The 16,407-nt window shown below is 39.8% G+C and overlaps 1 protein-coding gene across 1 annotated transcript in view; it reads left to right on the top strand.

The window, feature by feature from the left end:
* Positions 1-15,989, top strand: part of pcgf3 (polycomb group ring finger 3) — a 75,981-nt gene extending 59,992 nt beyond the window's left edge. Inside the window, exons 8-10 of the mRNA XM_084353674.1 lie at positions 3,238-3,375; positions 6,633-6,713; positions 8,028-15,989. Coding sequence (XP_084209800.1) covers positions 3,238-3,375; positions 6,633-6,713; positions 8,028-8,075 — 267 coding nt within the window. The 3' untranslated portion in view covers positions 8,076-15,989. The remainder of the gene's footprint in view (positions 1-3,237; positions 3,376-6,632; positions 6,714-8,027) is intronic.
* Positions 15,990-16,407: the final 418 nt, after the last annotated feature.

Genomic DNA, 16,407 nt, shown 5'->3' on the forward strand with positions numbered 1-16,407 from the left:
ATGATTGCTGCCATGATAACCTGAAAGAGTTGTCTCATTCTGTGTAAAAATAAGAGGCTGATGGAGGTGTTGCCTATTTACAGAACCTTGTATTTAGACCCTCTTCAAGGAATCTTTTACATTTCTTTCTTTGTGCAGACTACCTTATGTTTACCCACCAATTTGTGACTGTTTACACTCCAAACTAATGCTGCAGCTTATCTTTAGAACAAAGGAGCTGTATGGAAGAAACGAGTCCTTTTGGAATTCAAGAAATGCCCCAGCAACATGTGCTTACTGCCCACTCCTAGTTACTTGAAGGATATATCTTTTGCGTTCGCTTATACAAACTGTCATTCAGCTATAAAACAGTAAAGAGACATTTAATGCTGTAAGCATCCCTAAAAGCCCTTTTATTTTCCACAATGTAGCAACCAGCCCAAATATTAGAGAGCCAAGGATGTCATAATGAAAGATGAATTGCATTAGAAAGGCAGGGAGTGGTAAAGGGAGATTGGAAAATATAAAACAACATGGTACATCTCAGGGGGTTTATAGTCTTACACGATACATGTGAACAAAAGCAAAGAGAAGGAAGACCAGAGGAAGGATAGCAGCAGTTGCCATCACGAAGGATGAAGATGTGGGACAAAAATTGTCCCAGAAAGCTGCCTGACCCCCCATCAAGATGTCACTGAAGATGCAGAAGCCACTCAGATGTAAGAACCGGCAGGCGAACCGGCACGCATGGCCGACTTCCAGAACACTTCCCCGCTGTCTTCTGGACGACCTTTCAGAGTGTAACCTTGGGGCGTGAGGCAGAGCCAGAGAAAGCTCAGGAAAGCAGCAAAACAACAACAAAAAAGGATTACAGTAGAGCCACCATTAATCAAAGAAAAACCTTTATTATGAGCAAAGTTTCAGAGGTTAATATATTCAAATGAGGTATGAAGTCTGTGGACAGGGTAAAGATCTCTGTGGGGTGAGAAAAGATGAGAAAACTTAATGAACTACGGCTATTTTGGGTTTAAAGGGTCGACTTTGGAGAAACTGGAGAACGCAGCTTTGCTCTGAATTATTAATCGAGCCTTGAATTCCCAAAGCCTGATTTATTAGCGGTCCAAACCCAATACTCACACGGAGAGGCTTCAGCTTTTCTTTCACACACAACTACACACAGATTTAAGTAAAACAACACCAGTAGATGTATTTCCTCAGACAACTGTGAGCATCCAGGACTCAGTAATGAGCCTGTAAAATAGTGATAAGCTTTCTCTGCGTGATATTTTCTTGATATGCTGTTGCATCAGTCACGTCTGAGAGTGTGTGTACAGCTGTAGCAGGACTCTTTGGCTCCACACCGTCGTCACTAATGTACTGTAATGTAATGTAACTGCAGTGGAGTCCAGATCACCACCGAGGCTTTTATTTCACATTATGAGCCTCTCTCATCCCCAGCGCCACTGGAAAGCAGATATATTACGGAGCACTGAAGCACTGCCAGTGTTTATTTGAGAACAGAGATGATTTCCAAGTTTACGCACAAACCAGGGTGATAGTGCTTTTTCCTGCCTCAGAAGAGAGAGAGAGAGAGAGAGAGAGACAGACAGAAGGACACCCACAGATGAAGAAATCTAAAGCTCTGGTCCTTGATCTGTGGGAGCAGGAGTTCAGTAATGGCAGTAATGCATTCTGACTCCTGCAACCATCGACTGCCAAAACCACCTACCGTTTCACCTCAGGGGAAAACAAGTGCACAGACCAATAGCAGCAACACTCGGTCGCATGAAAGAACACAATAAGCCAAACTCAAACAGACATCACTGGTTCAATGAGACGTGCAGGACCAGCAGAATTAGAAAACGGCACCAGTGCCTGAATTAACCAGCTATCATATCATCTTTGTTATAATCCTAAAGTCTGTTTCTTAAAAGAATAGAGGAAATAAGTAACTCTCAGGTCATTTGTGGTCAATAGACTTGCAGAGTTTGAGATGCTGAGAGTGTAAAGTTAGCTTCTCTTGTGTTCAGCTGTGAACCCAAAACTGGTTTCAAAAACAGCAGCACTGCCCCTGTTGTTCTCCTACTTCATGATAACAAACGAGACTAAAAGTTGACAGCCAAGCTAGTGGTCGTGTGAGGCAGCCATTTTCTTTACACAACAAAAGATAAATTAGTTGAAAGTAGAGTTGTTCCGATTCCGATGCCAGTATCGGAAATGCCTCCGATACTGCCGAAAATGCCGGCATCGGTATCGGCGAGTACTGGAGTCCAGGCACCGATCCGATACCACGTAATTTATTAGCCTAGCTCCGTTAGCTCCGAGATTCTACCGGATACTGTCCGCTGCGTTACGGCTCCGGTACGGTTTGGCTCCGTCGTCCTCGTCCTTCAACCCCCACCAGCTGTGTTCTGAGTCCGCCACAGTGCAGCTCCGCCGATCAGCTGGAGTTATGAAACCGAGGAATTCCCGCGATGATTACATAATCACACACGACCGCAGTTATATGTATGTGTTATAAACACAACAACACGAAGTGTTCCCGACTGAAGGATTAGAAGAAGAGCGCGCATTTGTCTCTTATTTGAGGTTTTTGTGCTTGTATCAACACGGAGTGTTTTATTTTGAAAATTAACCGGATGTCATGTTATTATTTCGTGTCTGACTTCCTGTCTGCTCTGTGCTGAATTCGGCTTTATACTATTCTTTTTAAAAATAAATGGCTTTCTTTGCTGTATTCATTCATGTTTTACAAAAGGGTTTAACCTGAGCCAGGCCTCACCACATGATAATCATATCACAGTCATGCAGGCGTAGTATGATATATATCATTTTTTATAACACACTGGTATCGGTATCGGTACTCGTATCGGCCGATACCCACAGCATAAGTATCGGAATCGGTATCGGGAGGGAAAAAATGGTATCAGAACATCTCTAGTTGAAAGAGATGAAAAATGGCGACAACTGCAAATCTTTAAAAAGTGAGATTTTTTAAATATATTTTTGAGATATTTTGACATGAAGTTTTTAACTCTTGTTTTAACTGTTTGTTGTTGCTAAATCAAAAGTCAGGTGATCTCCAGAGTCACAAAGATTCGTCCTCTGGGGGCCACCGATGTCTTTCTCAAATCTGTTCCCTATTGTGACTTTCACTTTACTATTTACATACCCTGTTGCCCTTTCGCCTGAAATAGATATTGATACTCCTGTATAGATTCATATTAATGTTTTCATGTTTTGTGTTTCCTCTCATAGGTCAGCATCTGCTTGGAGTGCAACAGCAGCAAGCTTCGAGGTCTGAAGCGCAAGTGGATCCGCTGTTCAGCACAAGCCACAGTCCTCCACCTCAAGAAGTTCATCGCCAAAAAGCTTAACCTGACATCATTTAATGAGGTACAGATAATAACACACTCCAACCAGCCCAGAAAGAGGTGCACTAAGAGGAGACCATTGTACATCTGTCACATGCTAAATGTAGTTTCAGTGAAGGGATACAACTGTGAAACTACAAAGATCCCAGGATAATGAAACCAAGTCAAGAGAAGGATTCTCTTCCTGCTTAAGTTTAGTTTTGTACATATTAATAACCTTTAAACCAACATTTGGCACCAGTCAAATATTTTTTCAGTTACCACCTGCTGATAGTCTGAAATGGTGAGGCAGACGAGTGACCAAAAGGAAATATTGGTTTTCTTTTCAAGGATTTTCAGTCTGAAATTAATTTTGTGACACGATGAGCATGACTATGGATTATTCTTCTCAGTCATCTTAATTCCCGAGCTTGACAAATCATGTAGAAACAATCATTTGCGCTTGTAAAAATCTGACAGACTGCATCTTTTTTTCTCCAAAGTGGATTTGTATCAGTTTGTAACAAATCGTTTTAATTCTTGCCATTTTGTTTGAACGTGTTTGGTGCACCAGCTGGACGGTTTGGGCCATGTGCATCAGAAAGTTTAGTTAATCACAAGAAATTACATAAAGGTCAGTTTCATACTTTCCTGCACTGACTCATGCGAGGCCGTTGTGTTTGTTATATTTAGCAGGAAACGAGCCCCCATGATATCTCAATGTGGTAATTTTTCTATTTATTGTCTTTACCGCCCCGTTCGGAGCAGCAGGGGAGAGCGGTGGGCGATAATTTGACAGATGGATTTTTAGAGTGCTGTGAATAATCATCACAGACGCCTTTGTGTCCTATTTTTTAATTTTCTGTCTTTTTTTGCTGGCTGTCACAGAGATGAGTGGGCAGGCTCCATCATATCGTCGGCCTCCATTGCACAACTTTGGCGAGGCAGCGGCGCTCTCCTCACCAGCCTTTGTTGTTCTTTATATTGACGATCAAAAGCTGTTGTTCAAACTGATTCTGTTTTCAGCGCAGAGCGTTACAACAGCGTGTTATTTACTCATTCCTCAAGTGTGTAAACCCACCGTTGTGGTCCTGTCACCCATCTAAATGTGTCTGCCGGAACTGAACGCCTGAATAAAGGAAAAGAACAACAGACCAACCTCTTTAACAAGGTTTACTTAATCTTACAAAGTGACTGGAGGAGATATTACCTCATAAAGGAACCTTCAGCTTATTTTATTTGTGTGGTTTTCACTTCCACACCTACGATATAACAAGGGCCGATGCTTTCTTTTTTTAATTATTCCTTTTTATAAAGTCCGAAGGAGGTAAAACTCTCTGGTATGTCACAAGAAAGAAGCAAAGACGTGAGAAAAGTCGTTCTTTTCTTCCTTCCTTTCTTTTCTTGTTAATCATCTTGTGACCCCCTCAGGCTCACCTTCTGAGTGCTTTGCGGCTGTTTTGGAGTATGCTTGTAGCGCTCCGCCAAGGAGGTTGTGTTTTTGCTTGTGTTTGTTGGTTAGTTTGTCACTTTCTATAACATTGAGAATTGGTCATTTTTCTACATTTTCACCAGTTTCTCAGGCAGTAATGGATGGGTCTTGATGAAAAAATCAGGGGTATTTAGGTGTCTAGTATCTCTGAGTGAGTACGATTTGATGTAGATTCAAATAAATAAATGTTTTAAGAGATATTGGATTAGGCTTGATTGAATTAAAGGGGACCGCTGGGCCTCGGCAGAGGATGGTGCTCTACTGAGTGACATTCTAGTTTAGATTATCGATTATCTGTTATTATTTGTTTGTTTTTTTAGGATTAATTGATTACTATTTAGTCTATAAAATGTATGTGAAAATGCTCATCATTCTCCAACCAACAGTACAAAACACAAAGACTCTTCATTTACTGTTGTAAACGACAAAGACAGACATCAAATTCCTAATTCCAAATTCTTCTTCCATTGAAGAATCTCTAACGAGCAAATATTTGACTCCTTGTTTATCCAAAAATAATTTTCTCAACTAACAGAATAACCATTTCGGTCAGTGTTGTGCTACCAATAGTCAATATCCCAATGATGTTGAGTTTACAATTCCAGAAGAAAAAGAAAATGAGCAAATATTCACATTTGTGAAGATAAAAGAAGTTAAGTTTTTTATTTTTTGCTTTACTTGAATGAAAAAGTATCATTAATCATCTTCTGCAGGTTTACTTTTCTTTCAACCACTGATCAATTAATTGACTAGTTGTTGCAGCTCTACTTCTATCTCTGTCTTAAAATAATGTGCCATCAATGTCTATTGCATATAGGCCTGCAACTACTGATTATTTACAATATTAATTAATATGCCAATTATTTTCTGAAGCAACCAAATGATCATCTGGGTCTAGAACGTGTCAGTGAAAATCAACAGTGAAAAACACAAAGATCTTCAATTTACTGTCAAAGATGACAAAGAAAACCAGCAAATATTTATTTCTGAGACACTACAAGAAAAATATTTTGCGTATTTTTTGTTTAGCATGGACATGAATGAAGAAGTGTAATTAAAATAAACCTGCAAAGAGAGATTATAAGCATTGTCCCAGAGCTGTGATTCACACACATTCTGGTTTGTTCAAGGAACTCAAGGAGGCTCTTTTCTGTTGTTTTTTTTTTTTGATACAAAAGCCCTCATTGACTCTCTAGATGAAATCACAGCTCTCCAGCTCTCCCTCTGGATTATTTTTGGTCGCCTCCTAATCACAGATCTGGACGGTTTCCTCTGCTCTGTCAGTGCTGATAAACGCCGGCTGCTGTTTATCCATCAGAGCCTCCTTCCAGTCAGAGGCAGCAGGTGGCGCTGTGGCAGTGTTTGTCTCCAGCCTCCTCTCTGTCTCTCAGTATTGACTGGCAGATGCAGATGTGAAGTGCTGCTCAGTAGAATATCAATGTTGACTTCACAGGAGGAGATGTAGATTTGTGAGCGAGTCTCGTGTTCAGTCACTGCTGAATTTCTGTGTTTTCCCAAAAAGCCCCACTGCTGCTCAGGAGCCAGGGGCCACGCCATGTCAAAATCTGCTTCCTCTTCAACAAACAGTGATGTATTACTGAAAAATGGGAGCCAAGGGGCAGAATATGGGTGGTGGAAGCTTCATTTTTACACCACACTGCTTGATAATCCTATAGCAGGTTCCTCCAACCAGTGTTGGTCAAAGTCTAGTTATGCTCCTAAACTCTCTGCAGGGAAATGGAAGTTGATGTTCAAACACTGAGGTCAGAAGTTGTTCATTAATTTGCTCTTTTGTCGTCTTTTCACAGCTGGACATTTTATGCAACGAGGAAATCTTGGGAAAGGACCACACTTTGAAATTTGTTGTTGTGACAAGATGGAGATTTAAGGTGACTCATACACACAAATATTGCATCACAATGTGGTGATAGTTTTGTGAAATTTAATTTACATTGCTACAGGCCTCTGTAGCTGTGTTGATTTGTAGACCGAATAGGATTCAGTCTTATTAAACTAATCAGTCTGATTCGGTTTTGACTGATGATTAATTAGTCAAACGTTTACTCATCAAACCTCACTCAAAAAATATATTCAAAGCTCTATATTTATGTTTTCATAATATTATGTTTCCCATTACTGTGTCAGAATGCTGAGATGCAATGAATGAACTGAAATGCTTTATTAGAGACATCTTCCCCATCTGACCGTGTCCTAAACCCCAACCCCCCTTACCATTGCTGTGCCTGTCAAGCTTTACATTCTTACACTGCTTTGTAATGATTCTGAATTTGTGGTAACTTACGAAACAGTTGGTCTTTGATTACAGACATAATTTGTCACAATCCGCTTCTTATTTTTAGTCGGCATAACTGTCAATTTTTGGCCTACAATGGCCTCTTAGCAAGCTAATCAGTGGTATGTTCATTCTGCATGAGTCGGTTGAAAACGTTGTCAGAGAGACGTTTTAATGTTTCCAACTGACTCGTATCCAAGTAATGGCTACATGTAGCAGATAATGCTAACTTAGTGCATCCTCATCAGTTGATGATGATCCATGCTATCACAAGAAATAAAGGCAGTGTTGTTTTGCAGGCCCCACTATTATATCAGTCAAGCAATTATATATCAAGGGCAGAATCCCAGTACACTTTACAAAACAATGTTAATTAGCTCGTAACATGCTAATGCTCTTAGCCTTGGAGTAACACTCAGGCTGTGGTCGTAAAGTCCTTTTGCTTAGGAAGGTTCCTAACTGAGCGAATAACCTTTAGCATAGGATACGCTGGACGATTACCAAAGGAAAGAAGGTAGCGATGTCCCACAGCTACTTGAGGCCCTCGTGCAAGTATAGTCAAATTCTCTTAGGAAACACCAACTGCAGTGAGTCCTGAGGAAAACTCCTTCATATCTTTCCTTGACCTCATGATGTTTTTCATCAAGTTTCTTCAGTTGCAAGCTAGACTTGCTAACGTTACTGGCTGTTAAATCGATTCCTTACAATTTTTCTCAACATTTTTGGTTTTGGTAGGCTGGAACAAAAAGACCAACTCTTGTTAAGTATCTCACTTATGTCCACACTGCTTCAATGTGCAGCAGTACAAAGCTTGACAGGCATAGCGTGCGTAGGTATACTCTCAATCTAATTGCGGTCTATTCCACAAAAACTGCTCATACTGACGTTGTCTTGGTTTTTTCCCCTACAGAAATCCCCCCTCCTGCTCCATTACAGACCCAAGATGGATCTGCTGTAGCTAAAACGGACACAACGGTTGTTTATCTTTTTTTCCCTTGTTTTTTTGGCCCAGTGGCCGCGGACTGTGCCGAAACCTTTTTATTTATGCAAAGACGATCAACCAACACCAAGCAAACACCCGACGGTAAAAGTCAACACAAGCCAGCAAATCGGGATCTAAAGGGTGGGGAACAAATACAACAAAAACTGGCAACCTCCAGCACAGATACTGCAACACTGGTGTGTTTTTAGGAACTAAAACAACCATTTTTTTGTCCGCGACATCCTAGATATGTGAACAAAAAAAAAAAAGAAAAAAGAAAAAAAAAATGGAGAGAAAGCATATATTTATACTTTTGTACAGAAGAGACACATGGAACCAAGACACTACTGGTGCTCTGTTTACACGCAAACAAGATGTCGGGAGTCAAGTGACCGTCTTTTTGAGCTTCATGCAGATTTCATCCTCCGGAGACAAGGACTGAGAGGACAGGAGGACGTTTTTTTATAAAAAGGTGTTTTTTTTCTCTTATCACAACACACTCGACACGTCTTGGGAGCACAGAAAGTATATGGAGAAAGTTATATAACAGGCATCAATTTTAAGCTGTTTATCAAGTAAATTGTCTCTGAATCTTTTTTTTTATTTCATTTTGTTGGCTTTGTCTAATTTGCTATTGGGTTCTTGATGATTGTCAATTGTGAATAGGCTAAAAATGTTTTGTGTAGTAATTTATGTTCTATATTACCAATATTGTACATAAAATGTCATTACAGAGAGAGAGATTGAAGAGAGTAAGAGAGACTTTAGACTGTTAAAAAAAGAGAAAGTGGATCCCAGAAGTGCTATCTATATTTTGGGCGTTAAGTGTCCGGAGGTGATAAATTAGGATTTTTAAAGACAGACACATTATCAGTATCAAAATATATAAATGCATCTTTATGTTGTCTGACAAAGACACAAAACAAATATATCAAATCCTCTGCCATTTGTGTGTATGTGGGGTCTTAAGTATGTTACATTGCTCTCATAGCATTACATGAATTTAGGGCAGATAAGAAGAAAGCTTCAAACCCCCCAACCCGCCCCCATGCTCCTCATCTCACCTGCCTTCTATAAAATACAGCTATAGTCATCTTTTTTTTTTTTTTGGGACATTATTATCAACCAATTCTGTCTTAACAATAATACCACACAAAAACAATCATTTACAAAATGCCTGCAAGACATAAAAATGCAATATTTGGGCAGACAACTTGCTCATTTTTATTGATTTTGATCTCTTACATTTTCACACCATGCAATCCTTAATATCCATCCTTGAGAATACTGATACGCCCACATGTTGTTGACAGCTTTTGGGTTGAGCTGCTAGCAGCAGATGTTGTTGGCACTGTGCATTTGCTTCTGCTGCGTTTGCTGAAACTTTTACTGCAAAACTCTCTCTCAAAGCTGCAATAGGAATCATTTTTGTAACTGTAAAATACAAACCAGTCGCACTTGTCTTAAAGGCGCAGTTCACCCAAAAATGAAAATTCAGTCATTATCTACTCACCCTCGTGCTGATGGAAAGTCAGGTGAAGTTTCGTAGTCCACAAAACATTTTTCGAGCTTCACAGTAAAACAGCATTCTCCTAAACAGCTGAAGTAGACAGAGACTTGTTTTAAAACATTAAATGGCTCCATACAGCTCGTCCAGCATAATCCAAGTCTAGGGAAGCCCCGAGATACCAAATTGATTTGAAAATACGTTATTTACACGAGCAGCTGGACCCAAATATTCAACTATATATTCAGATTCAATTTGGGATTCAGGTATTTGTTTGTTTTGGCAACTGTAGGCTATCAATAAAGGCGAACTGCAAGAAAAACCCTGTTATTTTACCTTGTTTATCCAAACAAACAACAATACTGCTGGATAGCAGAATCCTTTACGATGAATGCCTTTAATTAAACACCCGTTGCTTCATACGGGTTTTGCGCTAACATTTTTAGATTCGCAGCTACAGTGAAGATTTCGGCTTAAAGTGTGGAAATAATGTCTTTTCAAATCAATTTGAGACCTCAGAACTTCTGGAGAACTTTTTATGCTGGACGTAATGTTTTTGCTCGTTCCCATCTACTTTAGTGGTTTAGGAAAATGCTGTTCTGCTGTGAAGCTCCAGAAACATCACTTTTCCATTGGCATGGGGGTGAGCAGAAAATGACAGACACTTCATTTTTGGGTGACGTACTCCTTTTAAGAGTGAACATTTTCTCACCTACCAGGAAGTAAATTGAAATTTGTCATTTAAGAACAAGTCTGGTAAACTGCAAGCTTTCTCTACAGAGCACGAATAAGCACCACAGATGGGCTGGTTTGAAAAACTGGAGTGCAGATTACTGACGTCACATCGTTGTGTTTATGGGGTATTTTTCAGTTTCTTCTCACTGCCAGTTGCAAATGTGCAAAGTCGCACAAAGTGTTTAAGAAAACCAATTGAAGAACATTTCTGAAAGTCGAGTTGATATTGTTTTTGTGTTGCAAAATATGTATAAAACTTGGAATTTTTTGGAGGACAGCCAGTGTTCAATATTGTAGACTTCACAAGACACAAATTTACGAGTCTTTGAGAAATAACTCGCAGATTCAGGTTTCGCACACGGACTGAGGTTTTTAGAACATTTTGATATTGAAATTCTGGATAAAATGACTACTGTTCAGGTCATTTGGTGCTTACACGTGTGTTTCTGATGCTGTTCTTACTGTAACTGTGTGACACAGCAAATCAATGTTCTGTTCAACAGCAAAATGTCTTAACTCGCAACATTCAAAGCCAACTGCTTAACTGTCTTTAACGTAACCACAACTGGATCCCTGAACGCCGTGTCAGACCTCAAGTAGTATTACCTCACTGACCTGTCTCGTCAGTAATTAAACAACAGTTATTTACCCTGTGCATTGTTTCTGCCCACAGCAAGCTGTTTTGTCTGTATGTTCACATGCAGGGTTCCTATCCATCGTTATATTCATATTTGAAAACTGTCTTGAATTGGATTACAAGTCTGAAAGATATTAAAAAAAACTCTGGTAGCCGTTGGAAACCCTTTCATTATTTTCAGTATTTTGGCATGTGCATTTCGGCAAAGTGATCTTTGGGTCAGCAAGCACATCCACTATTGTATATCTAACATAATCTCTAAAGTTTTAAAGATGGAGTATTTGGGATTTGGAGATTGAAAAATGTATAGGAACCCTGCCACATAAGGACCTATGACGTGTGTATTAAATGGACATTTTTCTAGCCTACAGGTCTGTACCGAACCAGCTCAACCAAAACTCCTCCTGTTTCAAGTCCCTTAATCCAGTAACACATGTAGAGTGTTCATTGTTTTTGGTTTTTAGTTTTTGTACCAATTTTGGTACCTAAAGACATGGAAAGTAAGTGAAAAAAAATGTTGGCCTGGAGTTGGTACACTTTGCACCAGGTGAAAATCTGATTATTGAATTACAATCTGCAGCACAAACATTCTGCATTTTTTGATATTTATTTTGGGTTATTAAAAGTGTTGTCTGCACATATTCTCTTCCTTTTTATTTCTAAAAAACAATGAAAAATTGTGAACAGTGACACATTTGTAAGAACCTTTTGATAAGTAGAAAAAGACAAAAATCTAATCAGAAATTGGTGTTTTTCCTTACGAAGATTAAAAAAAAAAAAGAAATATAACCAGATCTACTCCTGAAAATGATTAAAAACCAAAAACAATGAGCCTCACCAGCTTGTCAGCTATTGTGCTAGAAATTCCCCACAGGAATAATGTAATAATGTGCGCTATTATGTCTTTGTAAGTGCAGACTTGGTGTTTTAAAGGCTTATTTCATTGAAATAATGTCAAGTAATTTTCCTCCAGTTGTTAGAGACACTCTGAGGTTGACATCACACTGATTTGGTTTGCAATCTCACATTTGGGAAAATGCTGTTTAACAATGTTATTTGTTATTTATTCAGCTACCTGTAACTTCAGTCCAGTCAGAGTCCTCGTCGTGTTTAAAGTGTTGTCACCTCACAGCTCTGTTTAAAATTAAGTCTGATTAAATGTGCAGAAGCTTTTTCCTCAGGTGATAAAGCTGTAACCCTCACCCCCCCCAACAAGGTGCTAATATAATAATGACTACAAAAACAGAGAAATGTTATCAACACACATCTCTGTACACACTGCTTTGTACTGTGTAGAAGGACTGGCAATGAAACAAATGTTACATCTGTATTTGTGTTCACTTTTTTCCCGTTTTGTTTGACGTGGTTGCGTTCACACTGCAGCTTTGTGGTTCAACTCCCCCTGTTTTCACCTCACATCAGATTTCTCCACATTGATCTTTAGCTCACTTTCGCAGCAGGGGTTTAAGTCTGATGGAACAGATCCCACACAGGCTTAAAGCTTGTGTGTTACTCGCCTCAATTTCAACAAAAAGCATATTTTTATTCTTAACGCCTGCTTCTTTTTTTTTTTTTAAGCTTTATGCGCGCAACAGTACAGTGAATGTGTATACGGTCCTGGGTGCTGCAAAATGTGGGTGACCTACACTTAATACTGTGCCTGAATGCATCCTCAGACAGAGCACTGAAGTTGCTGCTGCTTCCTACGGGTGCCTCACGATTCAATTCAGAGCGCTACAATGTGATCATAAAACTGTAATCGATGCATCAAAATGTTTGATTTCTATACATGATTTATGTTTTCTTACTGTTTGACTACTTTCTACATTTAAATCATAGCATATTTGTAATGATCCATAATGTAAATAAACAGATGAATTTACTTACGTTATCTTTGCTCAAACGCAACCGTCATCACCAAAACTCAAGAAGTAGCCTAGAGTAGAACGTAAACATGATGCGCATGTTTACATCTGTTATGTTACACCAGCAAGGAACCTACAGCCTAGTCTTACAAGATTTTTACAGGCGAGAATCGGGTTTTGACTTTTCTGCATTGAGACATGATCTTTCAAGACAGAATCATGTTAGATGCGTGTAAGAATATTCTTTTCCTCTTCCGCTATGCTGACTGTGTAGACATTGTGTGACTTGGTCTCTAATCTTGAACCTTTGCCTGTTGTGTTATTGTCCTACATGCTAATATCATTATGACGAAACACAACAGTGGAAAGAACAGATGGCCTGATGTGCGTGGGTTCAAGGTCTAAAACTTCCCAAAAAAGATCAAACTGATGACAAAGTATTTGACCTACATCTTGATGGTTCTGCCCAACATAGCTGTGTTTTCACAGCTATTAACACCATCTGTACATTGCCGTCTGCGGATTCCTTTTTCTCTATGTTGCAAGACTTTTCAGACACAAACAGGTATCAGGTGTTTGTTGGATTTCAGCACAAAAAGCTGCAGTGTGAACAAAACCTTTCACTTTGTGTATTTTTGAAGTATTGTTCAAAGAAACCCTGTAATCTGTGACGGATGGGGAACCTGATGGAAAGTGTGGGGTCTTTTTTGGGGGGATGCGGGGGCCTTTGCCACAGTGACGGCCAGAAATCATCTATCTCTGCCGCTGTGCTCTCTATGGTGCTAACAACTCCTTGATTCAAACTTCTTTGAGAAAGATTCAGTCAGAGACACAAAAAGAAGCACTGTGTTGCATTGTTCTCCTGCCGCCTTTTTTCACACGTCTTTGCACTGTACCTGTGTGTGCTCAAGTCCTCGGCGTGTCTTCTCTTGTCAGACCTGTCTCGCAGTGCAGATAAAGAAGGTGCTGGCTTCATTTTTTTCCTGTCCTCTTTCATTGGTTTGTTGGCTGGGCTTGCTCTGGAAAGCAAACGGAGGGAATTTAAATAAGTCATAGACTGTGACGGGCTGATTCTGTGAAAAATAAAAGAAAACTGGTGAGAAATTGGGTGTGCCAGCTGCAATTTACTGCCTCAAAGAGAAACTCACACTTATTATAGGCTTCTGTTTTGAGCGTCAGATTGAGCCTCGATCTCGAACGGCTATCAGAAAAAAAAATCTGTTGATCACCACCAGAGAGTGTGTGTGTGTGTGTGTGTGTGTGTGTGTGTGTGTGTGTGTGTGTTTGAATATTACTGGCTGCATCTTTCACCTCCCGTACACCAGAACGGATCGATGTTCATGCTTTTTATCAGCACCAACATTGAGACATCAGTGCCGCTGTGTTTGACAGCCAAGCTAAGAGGCTTACAGGAGGCTGGCCTCTGCCTCGCTGCAGAAGGGGGTCGGTATCCGCTCCCAAAGGTCTTCGAGATGGAGCGAGGCCGCGATCTGTCAGAGCTTCAGCTCTCGTCCTCATCTTCTCTGCTTTGACCTTGAACACCTGTCAGCCTGCTTGTTATCTCCAGCTTGTATCTGAGGGTGATATGTGTGAAGTTTCGATTCGAGGTGGATCTCGTGGACTGTCAGACCCAGCAGATTATGTTCCACCATGATGTGAAGACGAGTAAATGTCTCAGAAGCTCGGCAACCTTCATTTCAAGCCTGTTGTCAGCAGGCTTGAAACTCCTGGCAACTTAAAATGGCTCTTCCATGTTCACTCCGTTGTAAAAAGTGTCCACTGCGGGAGTGTGATAGCTTTCTTTGTTGCTCAGCTCGCTCTTTCTTCCTCATTTCGGAGCCCAGTAATCTCACAGGCAGGCTTTGTGCGTGTGTGTGTGTGTGTGTGTGTGTGTGTGTGTGTGATGGAGAGGGAGACCTCGAGGGTCACTCTCAAACACTCTTAAAAATACATGTAGTCTGGCCACTGCTCTGCTGCAGCTGCTGTCTGATTTGCTCTGAATCACATCACCATGGGGTGGTGCGGTTTGAAGAGCAAATAACTGGTTAAATTATGGATTGTTTTACCACTTTAGGATCATGTCTGTTGCTTTTAGAGATTGTCCACTGGTGGTAGGATTAACAACATTGAAAGTTGAAAACGCCTCCCCTTGACTTCTGTGTGTGCGAGTGTTAGATTGAGATTGCTGGTTTCAGTAAATCCCAAATAAACTGGGAAATCTGATTAAAAACACCTCACAGTGGCGTGCCCCCATGAGCCATAGCAAACGTCATCAATAAATCTGTCCATTTTTTTTATATTGTTATTTATTTATGCTGAAAGTGACTTCTGCAGTAGTTTCTTGATTATTGAATTAAGAGATTTGCACCTTTTTGCTCACAAATTTTGTATTTCTCTTTTTTTTGTGAAATATACCGAACTCATGCATAAAATGGCTTAAATTATGAATTTTGCAATTGAATTCCCTTTTTTTGTATTATTCCAAGTGTGTTTATGTCTACGCAATGCTCTGTCTGTGTATAACAAACACATAGTTGTCTTCTTTTTTTTAGGTTATGCTCAAAAAAACGTGAAAGAAAAAAAAAACTAAATTGTGTGAATCTGGCAATGTGGTTATTGTATTTGCAAGGAAAATGTGCAATATACGGTTCTCAGATGGTTCCAGGTTTCAGCGTAGGACTCCAATATTTAATTTTAATTTTTTTTTACTATTTTTCTTTTTTTCCAGTCAGTTCCTCAGGTCACTAAATGCCTTCTGGTCCTGAGGGTGACCAGGAAATCTCAGAACATACACTAATGCACCCGAAATACAAAACGACTGGATTTTATTTTCGTCTTGTCTCTCTCTCTCTCTCTCTCTCTTTTCTTTCCTCCCCCCTTTTTGTCTGTGAAGATTTTTTTTTTCTCGCTTTGTTTTTTTTTTTTAATTTTCAGGTTAACACAGGCACTTATTCAGGTGTCCTTTTCCTTGCCTCCTTTTTGTATTATTGTTATTTATTGCACATGTAATGAACTGGTTTCCATTGCCACATTTAATTCAAGGAGTTTTGGGTCTAGAATGGGGCTGGAATTTCTTACGTACAAAACTACAGAAGCTTTTGTCAAAACCTAAGTGTGTATTTCATCAATAAATGCCTTTAAAAGTGTTCCTGATGCTCAGTGACTCATTTTTTAAAATTCAACTGTGGGTATTACCTGTACATGTTTTGTAGTTCATTGCAGTTCACTTTTACATTTACATAGACTAGCAGGAACGACCTACCTCAAGTATACAAAATTCTCAATCATATTGACATTTTATGGTGCTGCAACATCCGTGATGATGCCTTTTTTAAAGGAACAGTTCACCCAAAAATGAAAATTCAGTCTACTCACCCCCATGCCGATGAAAGGTCGGGTGAGGCTGCGTAGCCCACAAAACATTTCTGGAGCTTCACAGCGATGCAGCATTCTCCAAACCATATGCAATGGATGGGGACTTGTTTTACAACATAAAATAACAACCCAGAAAAAAACAGCAAAAACTTGTACAAGATGTAATTTCTGCCGCTGGTGGTCTCTCAA

Source organism: Pagrus pagrus (genome assembly GCF_965226575.1).
Source record: "Pagrus pagrus genome assembly, chromosome: 5".
Taxonomy (NCBI): Eukaryota; Metazoa; Chordata; class Actinopteri; order Spariformes; family Sparidae; genus Pagrus; species Pagrus pagrus.